This window comes from Chiloscyllium plagiosum, unplaced genomic scaffold (genome assembly GCF_037043375.1).
Source record: "Chiloscyllium plagiosum isolate Xiang-an unplaced genomic scaffold, Cpla_swu_hap1 HiC_scaffold_53X, whole genome shotgun sequence".
Taxonomy (NCBI): Eukaryota; Metazoa; Chordata; class Chondrichthyes; order Orectolobiformes; family Hemiscylliidae; genus Chiloscyllium; species Chiloscyllium plagiosum.
In genome coordinates, this window is record NW_028270191.1 from 16,352,929 (window position 1) to 16,375,247 (window position 22,319).

Below are 22,319 nucleotides of genomic sequence, written 5' to 3' on the forward strand. Positions count from 1 at the left end.
TCAGCCTGATCATTTTTCTTTCTACATTCATACATTTTTGCTTCAGCCAAACCTGTTCTTTGAAGTCATGTGAATGTCAGCACAGCCCCAGGGGACAATTGACTGCTCCCTTCTTACAGAGAGGGAGAGAACTGACAGTGTAACCTGAGGGTCACCATATTGCTCACAACAGACAAGGTTCAGAACACGGGGTCTTCATGTTAACCTCAGCTAAGATGGAAATTGCACCTGTGCTGTTGGTATCACTCTGAATTGCAAACCAACTATCCAACCAACTGAGCTAACTGATCCCTATGCATCAAACAATGAAAAATCTTATTTTCATTGATCTACTTTCAGTTTAATCTATAATCATTGGAATAGTGAATCCTTTCATACATGAAAATATAAAATGGTTCTGTAATTGACCAAGTACCTCAGTCCCCACACTGCTTGGGGCACTGCTCTCAGTTGGTAAAGGAGCTTGGATCAGGCTGCCTACTCCAGCTTCCACTAACTTAGCTGCAGTCATATTCATCTTGTCAGACTTGGCTGATCCTGTGTTTTTTTCCAGTGTGGATTTCCGAGTTCTAGGCAGCTTCTCCAGATCAACTGCGTCAGAAATCAGGATCTGCCAAAGAAACAAACACACAGCCACAGTAAAGAAGGGGAATAGTGTGATACTAATTTGTGCTGCATCAATTATAAAGCTCAGCAATGCTAAGTGATTTATTTCTAGCATTTAAAAGGTTCTTATTTAAAATCTAACACATCATAATAGGAGAAGGCACATGCAATTCAGTCTCTTGAACCTGCTCTGCCATTCAGTACAATCACGGCTGATCTTCTAAATAAAGTTCACTTTCTCGTCCTATTTCTTGACCCTCAATGTCCAAAAATCTATTGATCTCTGTTTTGTACATAATGATTGAACGTCTGTACCCTTTGGGTCACAAAATCTCCTCATTTCAGTCTGAAATGGCTGACTCCTTATTCTGAGACTGTGAACCTCCAGCAGGGGTCAGCAGAGGTACTGCATCTCAGCACTGACCCTGTCAAACCCTCCATGCATTTATACATTTCATTGTGATCACCTCATGCTTCTACACTCCAGAGAATATCGGCCTGTCCTACTTAATCATTCCTTATAGGGTAGCCCTCTTGTCTCAGGAACCCTTCCTGTGAACGTTTGTTGCTCTCCTCCATGGCAACAAATCATCCCTTAGGAAAGGCTAAAATTGTGCTTAGTACTCCAGGTGTGGTCTCAAAGCCCTGTATAATTGTAGGAAGACTTCATTCCTCTTGTTCTCTAGCCCCTTCAGAATAAAGACAAACAATCAATGTTCCTTCCTAATTTCTTGTTCTGCCTGCATGTTAACTTTCTGTGATTCATGTACAAGGACATCCAAATACCCCTGAATCCCAACATTTCCTCTCCTCTCACCTTTTAGAAAAAAGTTTGCTTTTAACATCACATTTTCACACATACTCAATCTGTCACTTTCTTTGAGTTAATGATGACTATACAATAATTTTAAGCGAACAGATTAAATCATATGCTGTCAGAGGAAATTAAGCTGCATTGAATCCCAGAGAGAAAGAGGAAGTGCAGAACAGAAGGAAAATCAGAGAAAGCAACGAATCGTGATTGAGAAAATTTGCACTTTCCTGAAATGCGAAGGTGTTAAATCATTTATACAAAACTGGTACAACTTTGACATCCTGTAATCTGACTGTATAATGTCCTTTTCAGGCAATAAGACACTATTGGATTTACAATGACAGCCATCCTGGTGACAGCGCAGAATGGAGCAGAGTAGGATGTTTCTTTGTACATGAAGCAACATATATTTCCACCACTGACCAGAAAGAAAGATCATTTACTTTAAGATTTAAAACCTACCAATATACCAAAATCATTTTACATTCAACTGTTCATGGAACAGTTACAGAACAGACTGAATAATGACCTGAAGACCAAGGAAGAAAACAGACAGAGGGAAAGTGAGAAACTGAAAAAGAAACTGCAACAACTAAAAGAACAAACTGAGCAGTGTTGAAGTGCAGCTTCATGTCTTCTTATCCTCACGTAACAATGAATTGGAGATGCCGGTGTTGGACTGGGATGTACAAAGTTAAAAATCTCACAACACCAGGTTATAGTCCAACAGGTTTAATTGGAAGCACACTAGCTTTCGGATTGACGCTCCCACTACTACCACCTGATGAAGGAGCAGCGCTCTGAAAGCTAGTGTGCTTCCAATTAAACCTGTTGGACTATAACCTGGTGTTGTGTGATTTTTAACTCACATAACAATGTTATTCTTGACAATGCCACTGGACAGAGTTGGTGGGTTAAAGGAGGGGAACATTGACAGTTACAATCCAACATAAAAAGAGGTGGATTTCCACCATGAGTACCTGGTGGTAATCCAGCAGAGTGGATCCCCCACCTTTTAAGCTCTTCAACTGATTGAAAATTTGTGGAATTTAGAGAATAAGAGTTAAGTTGGCACCAGATACTGGGCAGCTAGTGAAGACAAAGTGTACCTAAAATGTCCCTTGAACTCTGTTCAAGACACCTGACTATTCCTGGTGTTGGTTTCAACTCAGTTCTTTTAGTCCTCAGAATGTCCTTTTAAAAAGATCCAAAATCTCTTGTTTGTTGGATTTACTCACCCGCATTATGATTTTCAGGTAGATTTGGCTGTGGCGCCCAGAATGTTCTAGTGGGAACCACTGGTTAAAGCTCATATCTGGGTTCATCAGCAACTGTGACAGAGAAATGGATAGTGACCCCAGACTAAATTGACGGTCATCATCTTTAACCTAGAAGAAAAATTAACATGCACAGATTTAACTGAAACATGTACTTGTAATTAATGATTGTGATTTATAATCCTTCACTTCTCTTATTTTATCTTTACCCCATTTTCAGTTATTGCCCTTCCTTATTTTACTTTCCTAAATGTTAGCAATGTTGCTTTAAGACGGTTTTAGGATCATCACATCTTGTCCATTATAAAGCATAGAACATTACAGCGCAGTACAGGTCCTTTGGCCCCTGATGTTCCAACCTGTGAAACCAATCTGAAGCATGTCTAACCTACGCTATTCCATTTTCATCCATATGTTTATCCAATGACCATTTAAATGCCCTTAAAGTTGGCGAGTCTACTACTGTTTCAGGCAGGGCATTCCATACCACATCTGTCCTATATCCATCACCCCTCAATTTAAAGCTATGTCCCCTCGTGCTAGCCATCACCATCCAAGCAAAGAAGCTCTCATTGTCCACCCTATCTAACCCTGTGATTATCTTATATGTCTCAACTAAGTTACCTTTCAACCTTCTTCTGTCTAATGAAAACAGCCTCAAGTCCATTAGCCTTTCCTCATAAGGCCTTCCCTCAATACCAGGCAACATCCCAGTAAATCTCTGAACCCACTCCAAAGCTTCCACATCCTTCCTATAATGTGGTGACCAGAACATTATGTATAGTAAAATAAAAATGACAACACAGAAACATGATTTGAAGATGCCGGTGTTGGACTGGGGTATACAAAGTTAAAAATCACACAACACCAGGTTATAGTCCAACAGGTTTAATTGGAAGCACACTAGGTTTCGGATTGACGCTCCCACTACTACCACCTGATGAAGGAGCGTCGCTCCGAAAGCTAGTGTGCTTCCAATTAAACCTGTTGGACTATAACCTGGTGTTGTGATTTTTAACTTTGAACACAGAAACAGGTTGTTCGAACACACCAATTCACATTTACCCACCTTTCCTTAAACTATCTAATCTATTTGTAAATATTGAAATCCACTGGTTTAACAAAATCCTATTTACCTAAATAGGATCTCCACTGCACCTCCAATAAAAGTATTGACAGTGGATTCAGAGAATCCAAGGAAATTGCTGGCTACTGTCTCTGCTTCAACTCCTAACTCTAGTGGCGAAAGTGAGTACTGCAGATGCTGGAGATTAGAGTCAAGATTAGAGTGGTGCTGGAAAAGCACAGCAGGTCAGGCAGCATCTAAGGAGCATAAAAATCAATGTTTCGGGCAAAAGCCCTTCATCAGGAATGGGCTTTTCCGATCATCATTCCTGATAAAGGGCTTTTGGCCGAAATGTCGATTTTCCTGCTGCTCGGATGCTGCCTGACCTGCTGTGCTTTTCCAGCACCACTCTAATCTTGCTCCTAACTCCAGTGGTCTATTGTACATTCTCACAACCATATTTCCCCATTATCTGTCCTAAGTCTTAGATTACATGATTAAATGCATCTGGCTATGCAAACATAGTCACAATGCAGAAACAGACCCTTCAACCCAACTCGTCCATGCTGACCTGCCAAAATGCCTTTTTAAATGTAATTTTACTCACCTCCACCACTTCTTCTGGCAGCTCATTCCATATACACATCACCCTCTCCGTGAAAACATTGCCCCTCAGGTCCCTTTTATTTCTTTCCCCTCTCACCCTAAATCTATGCCCTCTCGTTCTGGACTCCCCCTCCCCAGGGAAAAGACCTTGTCTATTTATCCCATTCATGTCCCTCATGATTTTATAAACCTCTATATGTTCACCCTTCAGCCTCCTATGATCCAGGGAAAACAGCTCAGCCTATTCAGTTTCTCCTTATAACTCAAACTTTCCAGTCTCTTTCCAACAGCAAGGCAACCAGAATTATGTGCAGTATTCCAAATGTGGCATTACCAATCACCTGATTTTTGTCACTGATGCTGGTGGGTTAAGATTTGGAATCTTCTCCCTTGCTAATTCAAGACTATCTCCTCATTAAAGTTGCTCATCAAAGCAAAACCTTTGGTCACCTGTCTTAAGTTCCATTTTATAATTGTTTGTAGGATGTGGAAGTCACTGGTTAGGCCAACAATTGTTGCCCATCCCTAACTGCCCTTGAGAAGGAGTGGACTGTTGCCTCTTTGGGGAAAAAAAAGAGTAACCGGTTATGTCATTTGAAAGTGGACAAGCAGGAGGCTGTAAGAACACAGCAAGGCAGGAGGTGGAGAAATCGATGTTTCAGGTATAACCCTTCAGGAATGGAGGCGGGGGAGGGGGAGCTGCAGATAAAGGGGCATGGGTGAGGGGGGTTTTAGGTGAGGAGAGAGGCTGGGTGGTAGGTGAACATTGAGGATATGATCTGGTTGGTCGATGAGAGGAGTGAATCTAGTTGGTAACTGGAAGGAAGGGTTAATCAGAGGAATGGAAGGGAGGGAGTCAGGGGATGGGAAGGGAGGTTATTTGAAATTGGAGAACTCAATGTTGAGTCCTCGGTCTGTAGGCTGCCCAGGCGGAAGATGGTGTTGTTCCTCCAATTTGCGGTTTGGTTTGTTGTGGCAATGGAGGAGGCCAAGGATGGTCATGTCGGAAAGGGAGTGGGAAGGAGAATTAAAATTGAACGATGACCGGGAGGTCAGGTGCACCTTACAGTCATTTGAAAGGGCAGTGGGTCTGCAGTGAAAACAGCAGCCCTACCAAGATAGGGTTTTACAACAATCCAATAATTTTGTAGTCAATATTTTTTAAATTCCAAGGGAATTAATTAATTGAATTTAAATTTCCTAGTTGCCATGACGGATCTCGTGTCTCTGGATTATTAGTCAAGGTCTCTGGATTATTAGTCAAGTAACATAACCATCACACGACCTTACCCAGGAACTATGTGGCTCAGTGTTAACTTTAGTCCGATTGCGCAATTATGAAATGCTTTGGAACACTTTAACATATTAAAAGCACGACATAAGTTCTTGTTATTGATGGTCATAAAAGTTTGAAAATGCTTCAGGTGATGCAGTTCACCACAAAATCCATAGACAATGCAAAATTCAGGAGTTCCTCTAAGGAAAATAAAAGGTGACAGACACCATTTAAATTAGCATTTCAAAACCCCTCTGGAGAAGTGAAGGAAGGTACCTGTATATCAAGGTCTTGTTGATTTGGATTTTGAACAAAAAATGTAAAGGCATCCTCCCAAACTGGGGCATTTGTGTTATACACCGTCTGTGGGAAGAGAAAATAATGTGACATATTGGAGAAGCAGAAATTTGTCAACTTAATTTGTCAGTTTAAAAATGTAACTCTGAAGATCTAATGTTACAACCCAAGTCAGAAGGAGTGCATTGTCCTTCTCTTGACGTACTAATCCATGAACCATAACACACATTTAATTTTTATTTTAAGATTACATACAGTGTGGAAACAGGCCCTTTGGCCCAACAAGTCCACACCGACCCTCCGAAGAGCAACCCACCCAGACCCATTCCCCTACGTTTACACCTATTTATTATGGGCAATTTAGCATGGCCAATTCACCTAACCTGCACATTTTTGGAATGTGGGAGGAAACCGGAGCACCCGGAGGAAACCCACGCAGCCACGGGGAGAATGTGCAAACTCCACACACAGTTGCCTGAGGTGGGAATTGAACCCGGTCTCTGGCGCTGTGAGGCAGCAGTGCTAACCACTGTGCCTTGTTTTAACCAGTTTCCAATATGTCCAATGGTATGATCTCTCTATATCACACTTAAAATAAAGAAGAATATTGATTTATTATAAAGTAAAAGAAAAACCATATTGATGAAAATGATGAACTGGCTAACATATTCAGTTTGTAATATGAAAATATAAATGTTTACCCCTGTAAATAACTCAACACCCACCTGTGCACGCACGCGCACATGCACACACACTCTCTCTATATATATCTCTTTCACTCACGCACACACACACAAAAGGGAAAATTGTTTGGGAGAAACACTTGGCCAATAAGTCTTAGTTCATGAAGCAAAAAGGATAGTGTGACAAAGAGTCGCAGAGTCATAGAGAAGTACAGCACGGAAACAGACCCTTCGGTCCAACTTGTCCATACCAACCAGATATCCTAACCTAATCTAGTCCCATTTGCCTGCACCTGGCCCATATCCCTCTGAACCCTTCCTATTCATATAACCATCCAGATGTCTTTTAAATGCTGTAATTGTATCAGCCTCCACCACTTCCTCTGGCAGCTCATTCCAGATACACACTACCCTCTGTGTGAAAGCATTGCCCCTTAGGTCCCTTTTATACCTTTCCCCTCTCACCCTAAACGTATGCCCTCGAATTCTGGACTCCCCCACCCCAGGGAAGAGACTTTGTCTATTTATCCTGTCCATGCCCCTAATGATTTTATAAACCTCAATAACGTCACACCTCAGCCTTCGATGCTCCAGGAAAACAGCCCCAGCCTATTCAGCCTCTCTCTATAGCTGAAATCCTCCAACCCTGGCAACATCCTTGTAAATCTTTTCTGAACCCTTTCAAGTTTCATAACATCCTTCCATTATGAAGGAGCCTAGAATTGCACACAATATTCCAAAAATGGCCTAACCAATGTCCTGTACAGCTGCAACATGAACTCCCAGCTCCAATGCTCTGACCAATAAAGGAAAGCATACCAAATGCCATCTTCACTATCCTATTAACCTGCGACTCCACTTTCAAGGAAATATGAACCTGCACTCCAAGGTATCTTTATTCAGCAAAACTCCACAGGGCCTTACCATTAAGTGTATAAGTTCTGTTCTGATTTGCTGTCCCAAAATACAGCACCTCACATTTATCTAAATTAAACTATCTGCCACTCCTCAGCCCATTGGCCCATCTGATCAAGATCCTGTTGTACTCTGATGTAACCTTCTTCTCTGTCCACTACACCTCCAATTTTGGTGTCATCTGCAAACTTACTAACTGTACCTCCTATGTTCGCACCCAAAACATTTATATAAATGATGAAAAGTAGTGGACCCAGCACCGATCCTTGTGGCACTCCACTGGTCACAGGTCTCCAGTCTGAAAAACAACACTCCACCACCACCCTCTGTCTTCTACCTTCAAGCCAGTTCTGTATCAAGTGGCTAGTTCTCCCTGTATTCCATGAGATCTAACCTTGCTAATCAGTTTCCCATGGGGAACCTTGTCGAACACCTTACTGAAGTACATGTGGATTACATCCACTGCTCTGCCCTCATCAATCCTCTTTGTTACTTCTTCAAAAAAACTTAATCAAGTTTGTGGGACATGACCTCTGACACACAAAGCCATGCTGACTATCCTGAATCAGTCCTTGCCTTTCCAAATATATGTAAAACCTGTCCCTCAGGATTCCCTCCAACAACTTGCCCACCACTGATGTCAGGCTCACCGGTCTACAGTTCCTTGGCTATTCCTTACCACATTTCTTAAATAGTGGCACCACGTTAGCCACCCTCCAGTCTTCTGGCATCTCACTTGTGACTATCAATAAAATATCTCAGCAAGGGGCCCAGCAATCACTTGCCTAGCTTCCCACAGAGTTCTGGGTTACACCTGTTGGTCTGGCATTGTGCCACGTGTAGACAGTTATCACCAAACATAGGCTGATGTTTCTGCGAAATTGGTAGATACGGCTTGCTCAGGAAACACAATGTCTTTTGGTCTCTGTTCAAGATCACAATCTGCTTTCACAATATGTTTATCACAAATGTGCTGCAGAAACTGCAGACATCAGCTGGATGGGGTGTTTATTTTTAAAAGGCTTCCCCACAACTGAAAATCCAAAAAGAAGTATCTAAGCTTGTAAAACACTATTCACAGACATAAAATAGTTAGAAAAGCAGTCAGGTATTTTATTTGCGTGAGTTCAAGCAACCAAAATCAGCAATTATCCAGAACAATGTGGTTTCCAAGAAATGCATTGTTAAAAAATGTTCCAATGTGACTTTTTAATCCTCTTAAAAGAAATTCTGGTATCCAAAGTCATTTAAACTCAAATGCGCAAAAAATATTACATGAGAAGCCAAAATAACACTAAGGAGATCATGTTTAGTTAATTCTGATAGTTACGTACAAACTTCAGTATTTTACTGTAAGTCTCCATGGACTGTACGCCACACTGAATAGTATGTGAATGAGAGAAGCAGAAAATCTGAAGGAGAGCAAATTCTGCATGTGGAACTAATGACAATGATGGGGCTGTGCAAAGGGCCATCATGGAGAACATGGTGGCAATTCTTCCTTACTCAAAATTACACTGCACTCTATTGACTTTAAACAATGGACCTGGTAGTGTTTATCCATACCCTGCTTTCGAAGGTTTTGTCCAATAATGAGACCTGTACCAGTGCATTTGGTTCCCTGGATCCTTGCTTTAGCTGTGGATAAAAAGAAGAGATAATGAAACAGCAACTCCTGGAGCAGGAAATACAAGAACTGAGGAAGAGGAAGAATGAGAAAGGAGAGACACGAAAGAGAAATAATTAGCAGACAGAAATATAGAAGGAACGGAAACCAAGAAGGTAGGAAATTAAAATTCCACTCGAACTACCATGAATTTCACCAGTTTCTGAGGATACATACTCAAACCAGCTTTTTCAGTGGTTGTATATCAGGTCTGATGATGACCTAGCTAGGTAGCAGATTGAAGTCTAGAAAGGACCAAGGAGGTGGGTTGACATACTTTTAAAATTCATTTTTTGAGTTTAGGAATGCAACTATGAGGTTATAATTTCTGAGGCTTCCTCTGAGCAATTTTGACCTCCCCTGATGATGAGGACAATATAAATGGGCCATTAGCCACATCCACAACTTGACCAGACATTGTCAAGGTTTTGCGACATTTGGGCATAGATCGTTTCAGGATCTGAAGAGTCACATATGGTGCAGAACATTGTGCAAATCATTGATGAACATCCCCACTCTGACCTTTTTACAGTAAGGGTTACTGATGAAGCAGCTGAAGATGGTTGGGTCTGGACCACTACTCTGAGAAACTCTTGCAGAGATGTCCTGGAGCTAAGATGATTGACCTCCATCAACCATAACTATCTCCAATGTGCCAGATTTGACTTGAACCAGTGGAAAGATTTCCCAAATCCCGACTGATTCCAGTTTAACTTTGGCTCCTTGATAGCACACAGTTAAATGCAGCCTTGATGTCAAGGGCACTCACTCTCAGCTTATTTATGGAATTCAGCTCTTTTGTCCATTTTTGGACAAATGCTATTGAGGTGTGGAGGTGAGCAGTCCTGGCAGAACCCAAACAGAGTCTCAGCGAGCAAATTATTCCTTTGCAATTGCCACTTGACAGCACTGTTCACAGTCCTTTCAAACACTTCGCTGGTTATTGAGAATAGAATTAAGGGACCGTAATTGGATGGATTGGATTTGTCCTGACTTGTTACAGGACACCGATGGGCAATTTACCTACATTGAGGAGAAAGTGAGGACTGCAGATGCTGGAGATCAGAGCTGAAAATGTGTTGCTGGAAAAGCGCAGCAGGTCAGGCAGCATCCAAGGAACAGGAGAATTGACGTTTCGGGCATAAGCCCTTCTTCAGGAATGAGGAAAGTGTGTCCAGCAGGCTAAGATAAAAGGTAGGGAGGAGGGGCGTTGGAAATGCAATAGGTGGAAGGAGGTCAAGGTGAGGGTGATAGGCCGGAGTGGGGTGGGGGCGGAGAGGTCAGGAAGAAGATTGCAGGTTAGGAAGGCGGTGCTGAGTTCGAGGGATTTGACTGAGACGAGGTGGGGGAGGGGAAATGAGGAAACTGGAGAAATCTGAAGTAGAGGTCCTTATGGAGACTAGAGATTTCTCCAGTTTCCTCATTTCCCCTCCCCCCACCTTGTCTCAGTCAAATCCCTCGAACTCAGCACCGCCTTCCTAACCTGCAATCTTCTTCCTGACCTCTCCGCCCCCACCCCACTCCGGCCTATCACCCTCACCTTGACCTCTTTCCACCTATTGCATTTCCAACGTCCCTCCCCCAAGTCCCTCCTGCCTACCTTTTAATTTACCTACATTGTCAGGTACATGCTATTGTAGCTCTACTGGAAGAGATTGCCGATGGGCACAGTACTTCTGGAGCACAGAATTCCTTTAGTATTATATCAGAATATTTTCAACGCTGTAGATTTGCAGGGTTCAGCTTTCAGCTATTCCTTGATGACACATGCAGGGGATCAAACTGTCTGAACACTGTGATGCTGGAGTCCTCTGAAGCTGGATGCAAATATTTGAACCCTACCTTTTTCACTTGTGTGCTGGCCTCCTCCATTGTGGAGGATGAGGACATTTGTGGAGCCTGTTCCTCCAGGGAGGTGTTTAATTGTCTATGAACATGCTCAACTGGCTGTGACAGGACTGCAGAGCTTTGGTCTGATCTATTGATTGTAAGGTCACTTAGCCTAGAGTATTGCATGCATACCAAACAGTGGAAGCAGCAACAAACACAAAGTGCTGGAGAAACTCAGCAGATTTGGCAGCATCTGTGATGAGAGAAAGAATTAAAAGTTTTGAATCCAATATGACTCTTTTCCAGAACTCTGTCACTATAAAAACTACACGGTGGTCAATCTGCACGGGAGGGTCCGTCTTCCCAATACGGTCATGGACATGTTGCAGTTGTGACAAGTAGACAGGTGAGCAAGAGGTGATGTCCTTACTCTTTGTTGATTCCCTCACCATCTGTTGCTGACCCAATCTAGTAGCTATGTCCTTTAAGGCTCGATCAGCTCAGTCATTTGTGGTGCCTGCTGCTGAGCAACTCTTGATGGACATTGAAGTCCCCTACCAAGAGTACATTCAGTGCACCTGCCACACAGTGCTTTCCAGTTGTATTCAACATGGAGGAGTACTGGAAATGCAACACTCTTGTCCCAAAAAAAATATAAGCCCAGCGACTACAGGCCAGTCAGTTTAACTTGAGTGGTGGCAAAGCTTCTACAAGAATAATTCTGGACAAAATTAAAAGTCACATGAACAAATGCAGGTTAATTAAAGAAAGCCAGAAAAGATTTTTGAACAAAAAATCATGTTTAACTAATTTGATGGAGGTAACTTTGACCAGGTAATAGAAGGTTAACAAGTGCAATCCTGTTTATGTGGTGGACATGGACTTTCAAAAAGTATTTGATACAGTGCCACATAACAGACTTGGGAGCAAAGTTACAACTCTGAATAAAACAGACAATAGCAACATGTATTCAAAACTGACCGAGTGACAAGAAACAGTAGTGGTAATGGATGTTTTACAGAACAAAGGAAGGTTTAGAGTGAAGTTTCCCGAGGGTCATTGTTGGGACCCTTGCTCCTGATAATGACCAAGACATTCATGAACAGGGCACAATTTCAAAGTTTGTAGATGATATGAAAAGTGGAAGCTTTTGAACAGTGAGGAAAACTTTAAAAGGATTTCAAGACAAGGGGGCATATTTTTAAGGTGAGGGGAGAAAGATTTAACACGGACTTGAGGGGCAAATTCTTTACACAAATGATGTATGTGGAATGAACTTCCTGAGGAAGTGGTGGATGTGAGTACAATTACAACATTTAAAAGACATTGAATAAGTAAATGAATAGGAAAGGTTTGGAGAGACATGGGCCAGGAGCAGGCAGGTGGGACTAGTTTAGTTTGGGATTATGTTTGTCATGGACTGGTTGGACCGAAGTGTCTGTTTCTGTGCTGTATGACTCTATGACATCGATGATATGGACAAGTTGGTGGATTTGGCAGACAAATGGCAAATGTAGTGTAGTGGAGAGAAATGTGGAATTATTCATTTTAGAGTCGTAATGTTTTACAACAAAGAAAGAGGCTCTTCAGCCCATCGTGTCCATGCCAGTCATCAAGCATCTAATTCTATTTTCCAGCACTTGGCTCGAAGCCTTGTATGCTATAGTATTTCAAGGGTTAATCTAAATAGCTCTTAAATGTTGTGATGATTCTTGTCTCTTCCACCATCTCAGAGTCCCAAATACGCACTACCATTTGGATTGAAAGAATCTTCCTTAAATCCCCTCTAAATTTTCCCCTTGCCTTAAATCTATGCATCCTGGTTATTGACCTCTCCACTAAGGGAAAATGTTTCACCATATCTGTGCCCCTTATAATTTTGTACACCTCAATCAGGCCTCCACTTAGCCCTTTCTGCTTTAAGGAAAACAATTGCAACCTATCTAGTCTCTCTCTTCATAGCTGAATCATTCCAGTCCAGGCAACATCCTGATGACTCCCCTCTGCAACGTCTCCAGTGCAATCACAACCTTATGATGGTGTGGCAACCAGAACTGCACGTGTACTCCAGCTGTGACCTAACTAATGTCTTAGACAGATCCATCATGATCTCTCTGTTCTTGTATTCAGTGCTTCGACTCAAGGATAAGTATCCAATATGCCACCTTATCTACTTATCTTGTTGCCTCAAGGATCTATGGACATGAACACAAAGGTCACTCTAATCCTCTGTACTTTCTCGTGTTCTACTATTCATTGGGTACTCCCTTGCCTTGTTATCGCGACCAAAATGCACCACTTCCCACTGTTCAGGATTCACTGTTCATCTGCTACTGTTCAGCCCATCGAAATCATCCTGTAGTCTATGTGGTTTCTTCTTTGCCATTTACCAGACCACTAATGTCAATAGACATGCCTCTCTTATACCTATCATGTTATTCCAGCTGTTTGGTTTGTCTCCAGCACCATCTTATTTTTAATTATTTGTAATTATCTGCTGCCTCAATTAATTGGGTTATAGGTCATCCCCTTCACTTACTATTCAGCTGTTGGCACTTTACTAACACTATCTGATACTTCTGATCACCTGCAGAGACTTATTATCCAACCTATTGACACTCCACTCACACCGTTTGTATGATCTTTTGATCTCTCTGCCTATAAATCCTGTGCCTATGTGCTTTTCTTCACTTCACCTGATGAAGGGGCTACGCTTTGAAAGCTTGTGACTTTGAATAAACCTGTTGGACTATAACCTGTTGTGTGACTTCTGACGTTGTCCACTCCCAGTCCAACACTGACAGCTCCACATCATGTTATTATCATAGAGTTGTTACAGAGCAGAAGGCTGCTATTTCGCCCAACAAGTAACTATGAGCTCACTATACCGTACTAGGTGAATCGCTCATTTTCTGTGCAGCACGGCACATTTGTTGTTTTCAGATAATAATTTGTCTCTTTTGAAAGTCACAGTTGAATCCAACTCCAGTTTGCTTCTGCCAATTAGCTTAAATCTATGCCCTTTCTAGAACTGGGAATAGTTTCTCTCTATTTAGTCTGTCCAGCCTCCTAATGATTTTGAGCACCACTATCAGATCTTGTCTCAATGTTCTCTTCTCAAGGGAAAACAGCCCTACTGTCTGACCTTCCTTCATAACAAAAGTTCCTCATCTCTGGAACCATTCTTGTACACTAGTTCTGCACTTCCTTAAAAGCCTTCTTGTCCTCTGTAAAATGTGGCATCCAGAACTGTACACAAGAACTAGTCTAACTGGTGTCTTATACAAGAATTGTTGGTGCAGGAGAGAGGGCTTTAGATTCCTGGATCATTGAATCCATTTCTAGGGAAGATGGGATCTTTTCAAGCCCGCTGAGTTGCACCTGAGCTGAAACAGGACCAACATCCTTGCTAGTGTTGTTTGTGTTTTGTTCGGGGTTTAAACTAATTTGACAGGGCAATGGAATATGGAGTGGAAGTACAATAGCGGGTGATGCACAGACAAATATAGGAGAGAAGACAAGTCAGTACGGGAGTCAAAGTATGTAACACCAAATTAGGGCACAAGGGAGCATGGCAAGGCTGCATGCCATTGTTTTAATGCAAGGGGTCTTGTCAATAAGGTATACGGGTTGATCATAGAATTTCTAAAGTGTGGAAGAAGGACATTCAGTCCATCAATTCCACACAGACCCTCCAAAGAGCGTCACACCCAGACCCACCCACCCACCCTACCCCTGTAACCCTGCATTTCCCGTGGTCAATCTACCTAACTTATACATCTTTGGACTGTGGGAGGAAACCAGAGGAAACCCACGCAGACACAGGGAGAATGTGCACACTCCACACAGACAGTCACTTAAGGATGGAATTGAACCCAGGTCCTTGGCGCTGTGAGGCAGCAGTGTATATGGGCTGATGGTGCTGATTAACATGAGGATACATGGTTGAGGGAGGGACAGGACTGGTAGCTCAACATTCTAAAGTATAGAATCTTGACATGAAACAGGGAGTGAGTAAAGGAAGAAGTGGTGTTACAATATTGATCAAGAAATCCATTATGGCAATAAAGAAAGATGTTATCCTAGAGGGTCCCTGAATAGAGGCGATATGGGTAGAATCTAAAAGCAAAATGGGAGCAATAATGTTGTTGGGAGTATACTATGAACCTACAACCAATTATAGAAAGAGAGGATAGTTATGTTGACAAATTTCCAGGAAAACCATGGCATTCCTAAACTAATAATCCAGAACCCATGGCAGATGGAGACACTTGAATTAAAGCTTTTTTAAAATCTCCCACATCAACAGACCCAGAAAACCCTGGATGTCAAGGAATCTAAAGGATTGGATAAGGAACAAAAGGGAAGCTTATGGTAGATCCAGAAGGCTCATAACACCAGAAACTCTGGAGGTTTGTAGGAAGTGAATGGAGTTGCTTAAAAATGAAATTAGGAAAGTGAAGAGGTGACGTGAGAAAACCTGGGCAGGTAAAATAAAAGAAAATTCAAAGACATTTTGAAATAAAACATGGCAAGAGTTATAGGCAATTAGGGAAAGAGTAGGGCTCATTAGGGACGAAAATGGCAATTTCTGTCTGCAGCTGAACGAGGCAGATGAGGTTTTAAATGAGTACTTTGTTTCTATCTTCACTATAGAGGAGGAGGATGTAGGTATGGAAATCAGGGAGGAGGAAGGTCAATGAAATACTTATACAAACTACAATTGAGAGAGGGAGGAGATATTAGTGGCTTTATCAAGCTTAAAATTGGAAAATTCTTGAGGCCCAGATGAGATCTTTCCAGACAGTTGTGGGAGGTGGGGGAGTAGATTGCAAGGTCCCTTGCAGGGTCAAATCCTCTCTGGCCATAGGAGAGGTGCCAGAGGGCTGGAGGACAGCTGATGAAGTACCATTATTCATGAAGGGTAATAGGAATAAACTGGTAAATTACAGGCCAGTGAAGGGAAGGGAAACTATTGGAAAAAAATTGGGGACAGAATTAACCTCCATTTGGAGAGGCAGAGATTAATCAAGGATAGTCAGCATGACTTTGTCGGGGGGAAATATTGTTTGACAGGCTTGATTTAGTTTTGAAGGATGACTGGGTGTGTAGATGAGGATAATTCAGTTGATGTAGTCTGCATGGACTTACGGTAAGGATTTGACAAGGTGTCACATGGGAGATTTGTCGAGAAAGTAAGAGCACATGGGATCCAGAAAACCTTCACAGATTGGATCCAAACTGTCTTAGTGGCAGGAGGTAGAGGGTGATGGTCAAAGGTTGTTTTTGTGACTGGAATCTTGAGTTCAGTGTTGTACCACTGGGTTCAGTGGTGGGTCCCATGCTGTTTGTTATATACATTAATGATCTGAATACAAACATAGTAGATTTGATAAGTAAATATATAGATCACACAAACATTGGTGGTGTGGTAAATGACTAGGAAGAAATGATCAAGAAGCAAGAATCATCACAACATTTAAGAGCTATTTAGACTAACCCTTGAAATACTATAGCATACAAGGCTTCGAGCCAAGTGCTGGAAAATAGAATTAGATGCTTGATGACTGGCATGGACACGATGGGCTGAAGAGCCTCTTTCTTTGTTGTAAAACATTACGACTCTAAAATGAATAATTCCACATTTCTCTCCACTACACTACATTTGCCATTTGTCTGCCAATTCCACCAACTTGTCCATATCATCGATGTCACAGAGTCATACAGCACAGAAACAGACACTTCGGTCCAACCAGTCCATGACAAACATAATCCCAAACTAAACTAGTCCCACCTGCCTGCTCCTGGCCCATGTCTCTCCAAACCTTTCCTATTCATTTACTTATTCAATGTCTTTTAAATGTTGTAATTGTACCCACATCCACCACTTCCTCAGGAAGTTCATTCCACATACATCATTTGTGTAAAGAATTTGCCCCTCAAGTCCGTGTTAAATCTTTCTCCCCCACCTTAAAAATGTGTCCCCTCATCTTGAAATCTTTTTAAAGTTTTCCTCACTGTTCATAAAGCTTCCACTTTTCATATCATCTACAAACTTTGAAATTGTGCCCTGTTCATGAATGTCTTGGTCATTATCAGGAGCAAGGGTCCCAACAATGACCCTCGGGAAACTTCACTCTAAACCTTCCTCTAAAACATCCATTACCACTACTGTTTCTTGTCACTCGGTCAGTTTTGAATACATGTTGCTATTGTCTGTTTTATTCAGAGTTGTAACTTTGCTCCCAAGTCTGTTATGTGGCACTGTATCAAATACTTTTTGAAAGTCCATGTCCACCACATCAACAGGATTGCACTTGTTAACCTTCTATTACCTGGTCAAAGTTACCTCCATCAAATTAGTTAAACATGATTTTTTGTTCAAAAATCTTTTCTGGCTTTCTTTAATTGAACTGCATTTATTCATGTGACTTTTAATTTTGTCCAGAAATATTCTTATAGAAGCTTTGTCATCACTCAAGTTAAACTGATTGGTCTGTAGTTGCTGGGCTTATATCTTTTGGGGACTAGAGTGTAGCATTTCCAGTCCTCTGACACCTGATAGCATATAATCAGGAAAAGCACATGATCCCAATACCAACTTCTAGGGAACCGCTGAAATCACAGATAAAATAGAAGTTGTAAGCAGAGTGGGGATTTATTCAAACTTCCTTTGATCACCCTTTTGAAGTCATACCATTGGTGAACCATACAACAGAGTAAGCTGAACACCAAGAGTGTCTCGCTGGACAGATGCCAATTTTGTCAGGTTGAAGCAGTATGAGTATACCCCTACCAAATTCAACATTCAGCATTACAGTCAAACAGAAGGATTGAGGTTGAAAGACACTGTTGGTGTTATATTCTCACAATTCAGCTACAGCTGTGAAATGGGATCTATTGCTGATTGGAGATCTACATTCTGTGACAATTATACATACCGGGAGATCCTGTGCTTGGTCCACGTAGACAACCATGATAGCAGCAGAGGGTTCCTCACTGTTCTGCACAGTGATGGAGTTATTAACCATCAGTGCCTATAGATAACAAACAATTAGTATATTTTGTAGACCACAATTTTGAGGGGATGTAGTCCTTTGATATCTTCTTCTTGCACGTGTCACTGACCACACACTTACCAAGTTACTGACTTGCAGTGTAGATTATGTCATACAGGGGACAGGCTCCAAATAATACAAGCCAGGTTCAACATGGTCTCCTGGACTAGCTTTAATTGCCCAAGAAGGTAAAAGAGGAATGTCCCAGATTTTTTTTTTGACCCTGATTGGTCTTGTTTTTGTTTTACCTTTCCTATGAGATTCTATGGACTTAATGGATAGGAAATGTCTTAATCATGAACCACAAGTTCACAAGTTACAACTATGATGGGAAGGAATAGGTGAACCAGCTGGTCTTTGCCTATCCAGTATTTTTAATATGTTATAACCATGAAAGGATAGTTTCTTCCCGAGCCCTCCACCAGAACCTGCAGTAAGCTGGAGCTGTGACATTCTGACCTCATAACGACTCGCTATCTTATTTGCTCTCCTCCACTCTGCAGGAACTGTTAAGTGGAAGCTCAGGTTGTAGTGCAGTCTTTAATTGTATTGCAAGTATGGTATATGTTTCGAAAAATGACATAAGCTGTATTTATGTTAGAACTCAGGTGGCATTTAAAACTACAGTAAGTGCTCTCTGATGATTTAGCTGGTAAAAGTAGTATCCAACTGATCTTTATAGATCAAGGTCCCACCTTCAATCCTTGATCAGAGCTGAGTTAGCTAATCTCAGCATGGATAGTGGTCTGGGGTGCTACATTTTCCCCATGCCTTCCAGAAGTAGGAAGTAGAGAATAAACTAGGGTCTTTGCTCCTGCTTGCTATTCAGTGATCCATGCGGGAAAGTGTGTGTGGGGAGGTCAAATGAGGACACTTGGTATTGATGTATTCTACAGTGGAATAGTGTGATGGCATTCATGTAAGGAACTGACACTTGGGCAAGGCATTCGAGCCTTCAAGAAAGGAGGAGGAAAATTTTTTTTTTTAAATCTCAGTTTCATCTATGATCTCTTAGGACATCACCGAAGTTTATGAATAAATTACAGGGCTCATTCATTCTCACCATCCATAATTTTACATATAACATTGAATAGAACATAAATCTCCTATTATTTGCAGTCAATGATTAACTGGTGATATTCCAGTTATAACCACACAGTATTCAAAGTGATGTGCAAAACCTTTTTTCACTCAAGTTGTTAGGGTATGGAATGCGTTGCCTGCAACACGCTGAAGGCAAGTTCAACTGAGACATTCAAGAGGGCATTGGATAATTTTTTTGGAGAGCAATGGTTTGCAGAGATATAGGAAAAAAAAGGTCATTGGCACTAGGGCGTAGAGCTGGACTCGATAATACAATCAGTACAGGCACAATGGGCCAATCACTTCCTTCTGCACCATAATAATTATAGTTGTGATACCGATACTGTTTGTGAAGATAATATTAAAGTTAACTATCATCTCAAAGGCAAGGCAACACTGAGTTACACGATCATCTCAAGGGTGATGCTAGTTATGCTTTTAGTGTATACACTTGATAATTTCAAAGTTATTTTTTGAGCTAATATTTCAATCTAGTAATTTGAATTTTGAGTTGACTATATGTTGAAAATCATGCATAACTTCAAAGGAATGGTAAGCCAAGGTGTGATTTCAAAAGTGAGTGATGAGCTTCTCAAATGGAAGCTTTAATCTTTGGAATTACCTGTTCCAGTTTCGTTGGGTCAGAGTACAGGGACAGCCACTCCAGTTTCAGACGAATTTTCCCTCTCTCAACATCTTTCAGAGTGAACCACTGCACATAGAGAGAATATTAGGGTCAGGCATAGGGCAAATATCACAAGACAGGCCACAAAGTGAAATAATGCCAAATAGGAACAACAAAATAGTTCACACATATCAGGTCTAAATGTAACCGCATCTTTAATAATTTAATATGAATCTCCTCACAGCTGTTCCCAATCTGCATTGTTGAAAGTCTTACAGAGATAAAAACAATTTGTATTAACATAATGTCTTCCAGTAAAACCTCCCAAGGCACTTCACAGGAGTATTAAACCAAATCACATAAGGAGATATTAGTAGACAGAACATAGAACAGTACAGCATAGTACAGGCCCTTCAGCCCTCGATGTTGTGCCGACCTTTTATCCATCTCTAAGATCAGACTGACCTACAATCCCTTCATTTTACTATCATCCATGTGCTTACCCAAGATTCGCTTAAATGACCCTAATGCATCTGACTCTACTACTACTGCTGGCAGTGCATTCCACTCACCCACCACTCTCTGTGTAAAGAACCAACCTCTGACATCACCCTAAACTTTCCTCCAATCACCTTAAAATTATGCCCCCTTGTGACAGCCATTTCTGCCTTAGGAAAATGTCTCTGGCTATCCACTCTATCGATGCCTCTCATCATCTTGTACACCTCTATCAAGTCACCTCTCACCCTTTTTCGCTCCAATGAGAAAACCCCTAACTCACTCAACCTTTCTTCATAAGACATGCCCTCCAGTACAGGCAGAATCCTGGTAAATCTCCTCTGCACCCTCTCTAAAACTTCTATATTCTTCCTATAATGAGGTGACCAGAACTGAACACAATATTCCAATTGTGGTCTAACCAGGGCTTTATAGAACTGTAACATAACCTCACAGCTCTTAAACTCAATACCCCTACTAATGAAAGCCAATACACCATACGCCTTCTTAACAACTTGGGTGGCAACTTTGAGGGATCTATAGATATGGACCCCAAGATCCCTCTGTTCCTCCACACTGGCAGGAATCCTGCCTTTAACCCTGTGATCTACATTCATATTTGACCTTCCAAAGTGAATGACTTCACACTTTTCCAGGTTGAACTCCAGCTGCCACTTATCAGCCCAGCTCTGCATCCTGTCAATGTCCCGTTCCAACCTACAACAGCCCTCCACACTATCCACAACTCCACCAACTTTTGTGTCATTGGCAAATTTACTAACTCACCCTTCCACTTCCTCATCCAAGTCATTTACAAAAATCACAAAAAGCAGGAGGTCCCAGAACATGTCCCTGTGGAACACCACTGGTCACCAAGCTCCAGGCTGAATACTTTCCATCTACCGTCACCCTCTGTCTTCTATGGGCCAGCCAATTCTGTATCCAGACAGCCAAATTTCCCTGTATCCCATGCCTCCTTACTTTCTGAATGAGCCTACCATGGGGAACCTTATCAAACGCCTTATCCATATATATCACATGCACTACTTTTGTTTTGTCACATCCTCAAAGAATTCAGTAAGGCTTGTGAGGTATGACCTGCCCCTCACAAAGCCATGCTGACTATCTCTAATCAAACTATGGTTTTCCAAATAATCATAAATCCGGTCTCTCAGAATCCTCTGCCATAATTTGCCTACCACTGCCGTATGACTGACTGATCTGTAATTCCCAGGATTATTCTTATTCCCTTTCTTGATAAAGGGAATAACACTTGCCACCTTCCAATCATTTGGGACTACTCCAGTGGACAGTAAGGATGCAAAAATCATTGCCAAATGCGCAGCAATCTCTTCCCTCACTTCCTGTAGTAACTAGGATATATCCCGTCTGGCTCAGGGGATTTTCAAAATTTTCCTTCTTCCTCCTTCCTAACATCAACCTGTTTGTGCATATATCGAGCATGGTCCCTCTCAGTAGTAAAAACTGAAGCAAAGTATTCATTAAGGACTTCCTCTACCTCCTCCGACTCCAGGCACAAGTTCCCTCCACTATCCCTGATCAGCCCAACCTTCACTCTGGCCATCCTCTTGTTCCTCACATAAATGTAGAATGCCTTGGGGTTTTCCTCAATCCTACCCGCCAAAGTTTTCTCATGCCCCCTTCTAGCTTTCCTAAGTTCGTGTCACCAAAGCCTTGATCAAAGAACTGGATTTCAGGGGGGGTCTGAAAGGAGAAAAGAGAGGTCGAGAAGTTTAGCAAGAGCTTGAGACTTTGTCAGCAATAGGCTTAACCAGCAAGCATGGAGCCAGAGGAATTGGAAAAAATGAGTGACAGAGACCTAATGCCTGGAAATGTTTTGTCATCATTAACTTTTTAAGAAGTTCTCAGCCTAAATATTCTTCTCATGGCTGAACAACATCAGTGGGGCAAAATAAAGAGGGCTTTAATTTGGATTTAACTGCCCTGAATGGGGTCTTAACAGACAGAACCACACCATTTGCTTCAACTGGTCGAACT

General features: G+C 41.7%; 2 protein-coding genes across 2 annotated transcripts in view; one reads left to right on the forward strand and one right to left on the reverse strand.

Annotated features, from left to right (window-relative positions):
* LOC148134653 (uncharacterized) overlaps positions 1 to 22,319 on the forward strand; it is a 103,469-nt gene that overhangs the window by 61,955 nt on the left and 19,195 nt on the right. The window lies entirely within an intron of this gene.
* The window catches only part of esyt1a (extended synaptotagmin-like protein 1a), a 162,132-nt gene that overhangs the window by 27,260 nt on the left and 112,553 nt on the right, over positions 1 to 22,319 (reverse strand). The window contains exons 12-17 of the mRNA XM_087985548.1: positions 19,800 to 19,889; positions 17,978 to 18,073; positions 9,107 to 9,178; positions 5,922 to 6,008; positions 2,659 to 2,808; positions 416 to 610 (exon numbers count right to left, since the gene is read on the reverse strand). Of these exons, the coding sequence (XP_087841674.1) occupies positions 416 to 610; positions 2,659 to 2,808; positions 5,922 to 6,008; positions 9,107 to 9,178; positions 17,978 to 18,073; positions 19,800 to 19,889 (690 nt within the window). The remainder of the gene's footprint in view (positions 1 to 415; positions 611 to 2,658; positions 2,809 to 5,921; positions 6,009 to 9,106; positions 9,179 to 17,977; positions 18,074 to 19,799; positions 19,890 to 22,319) is intronic.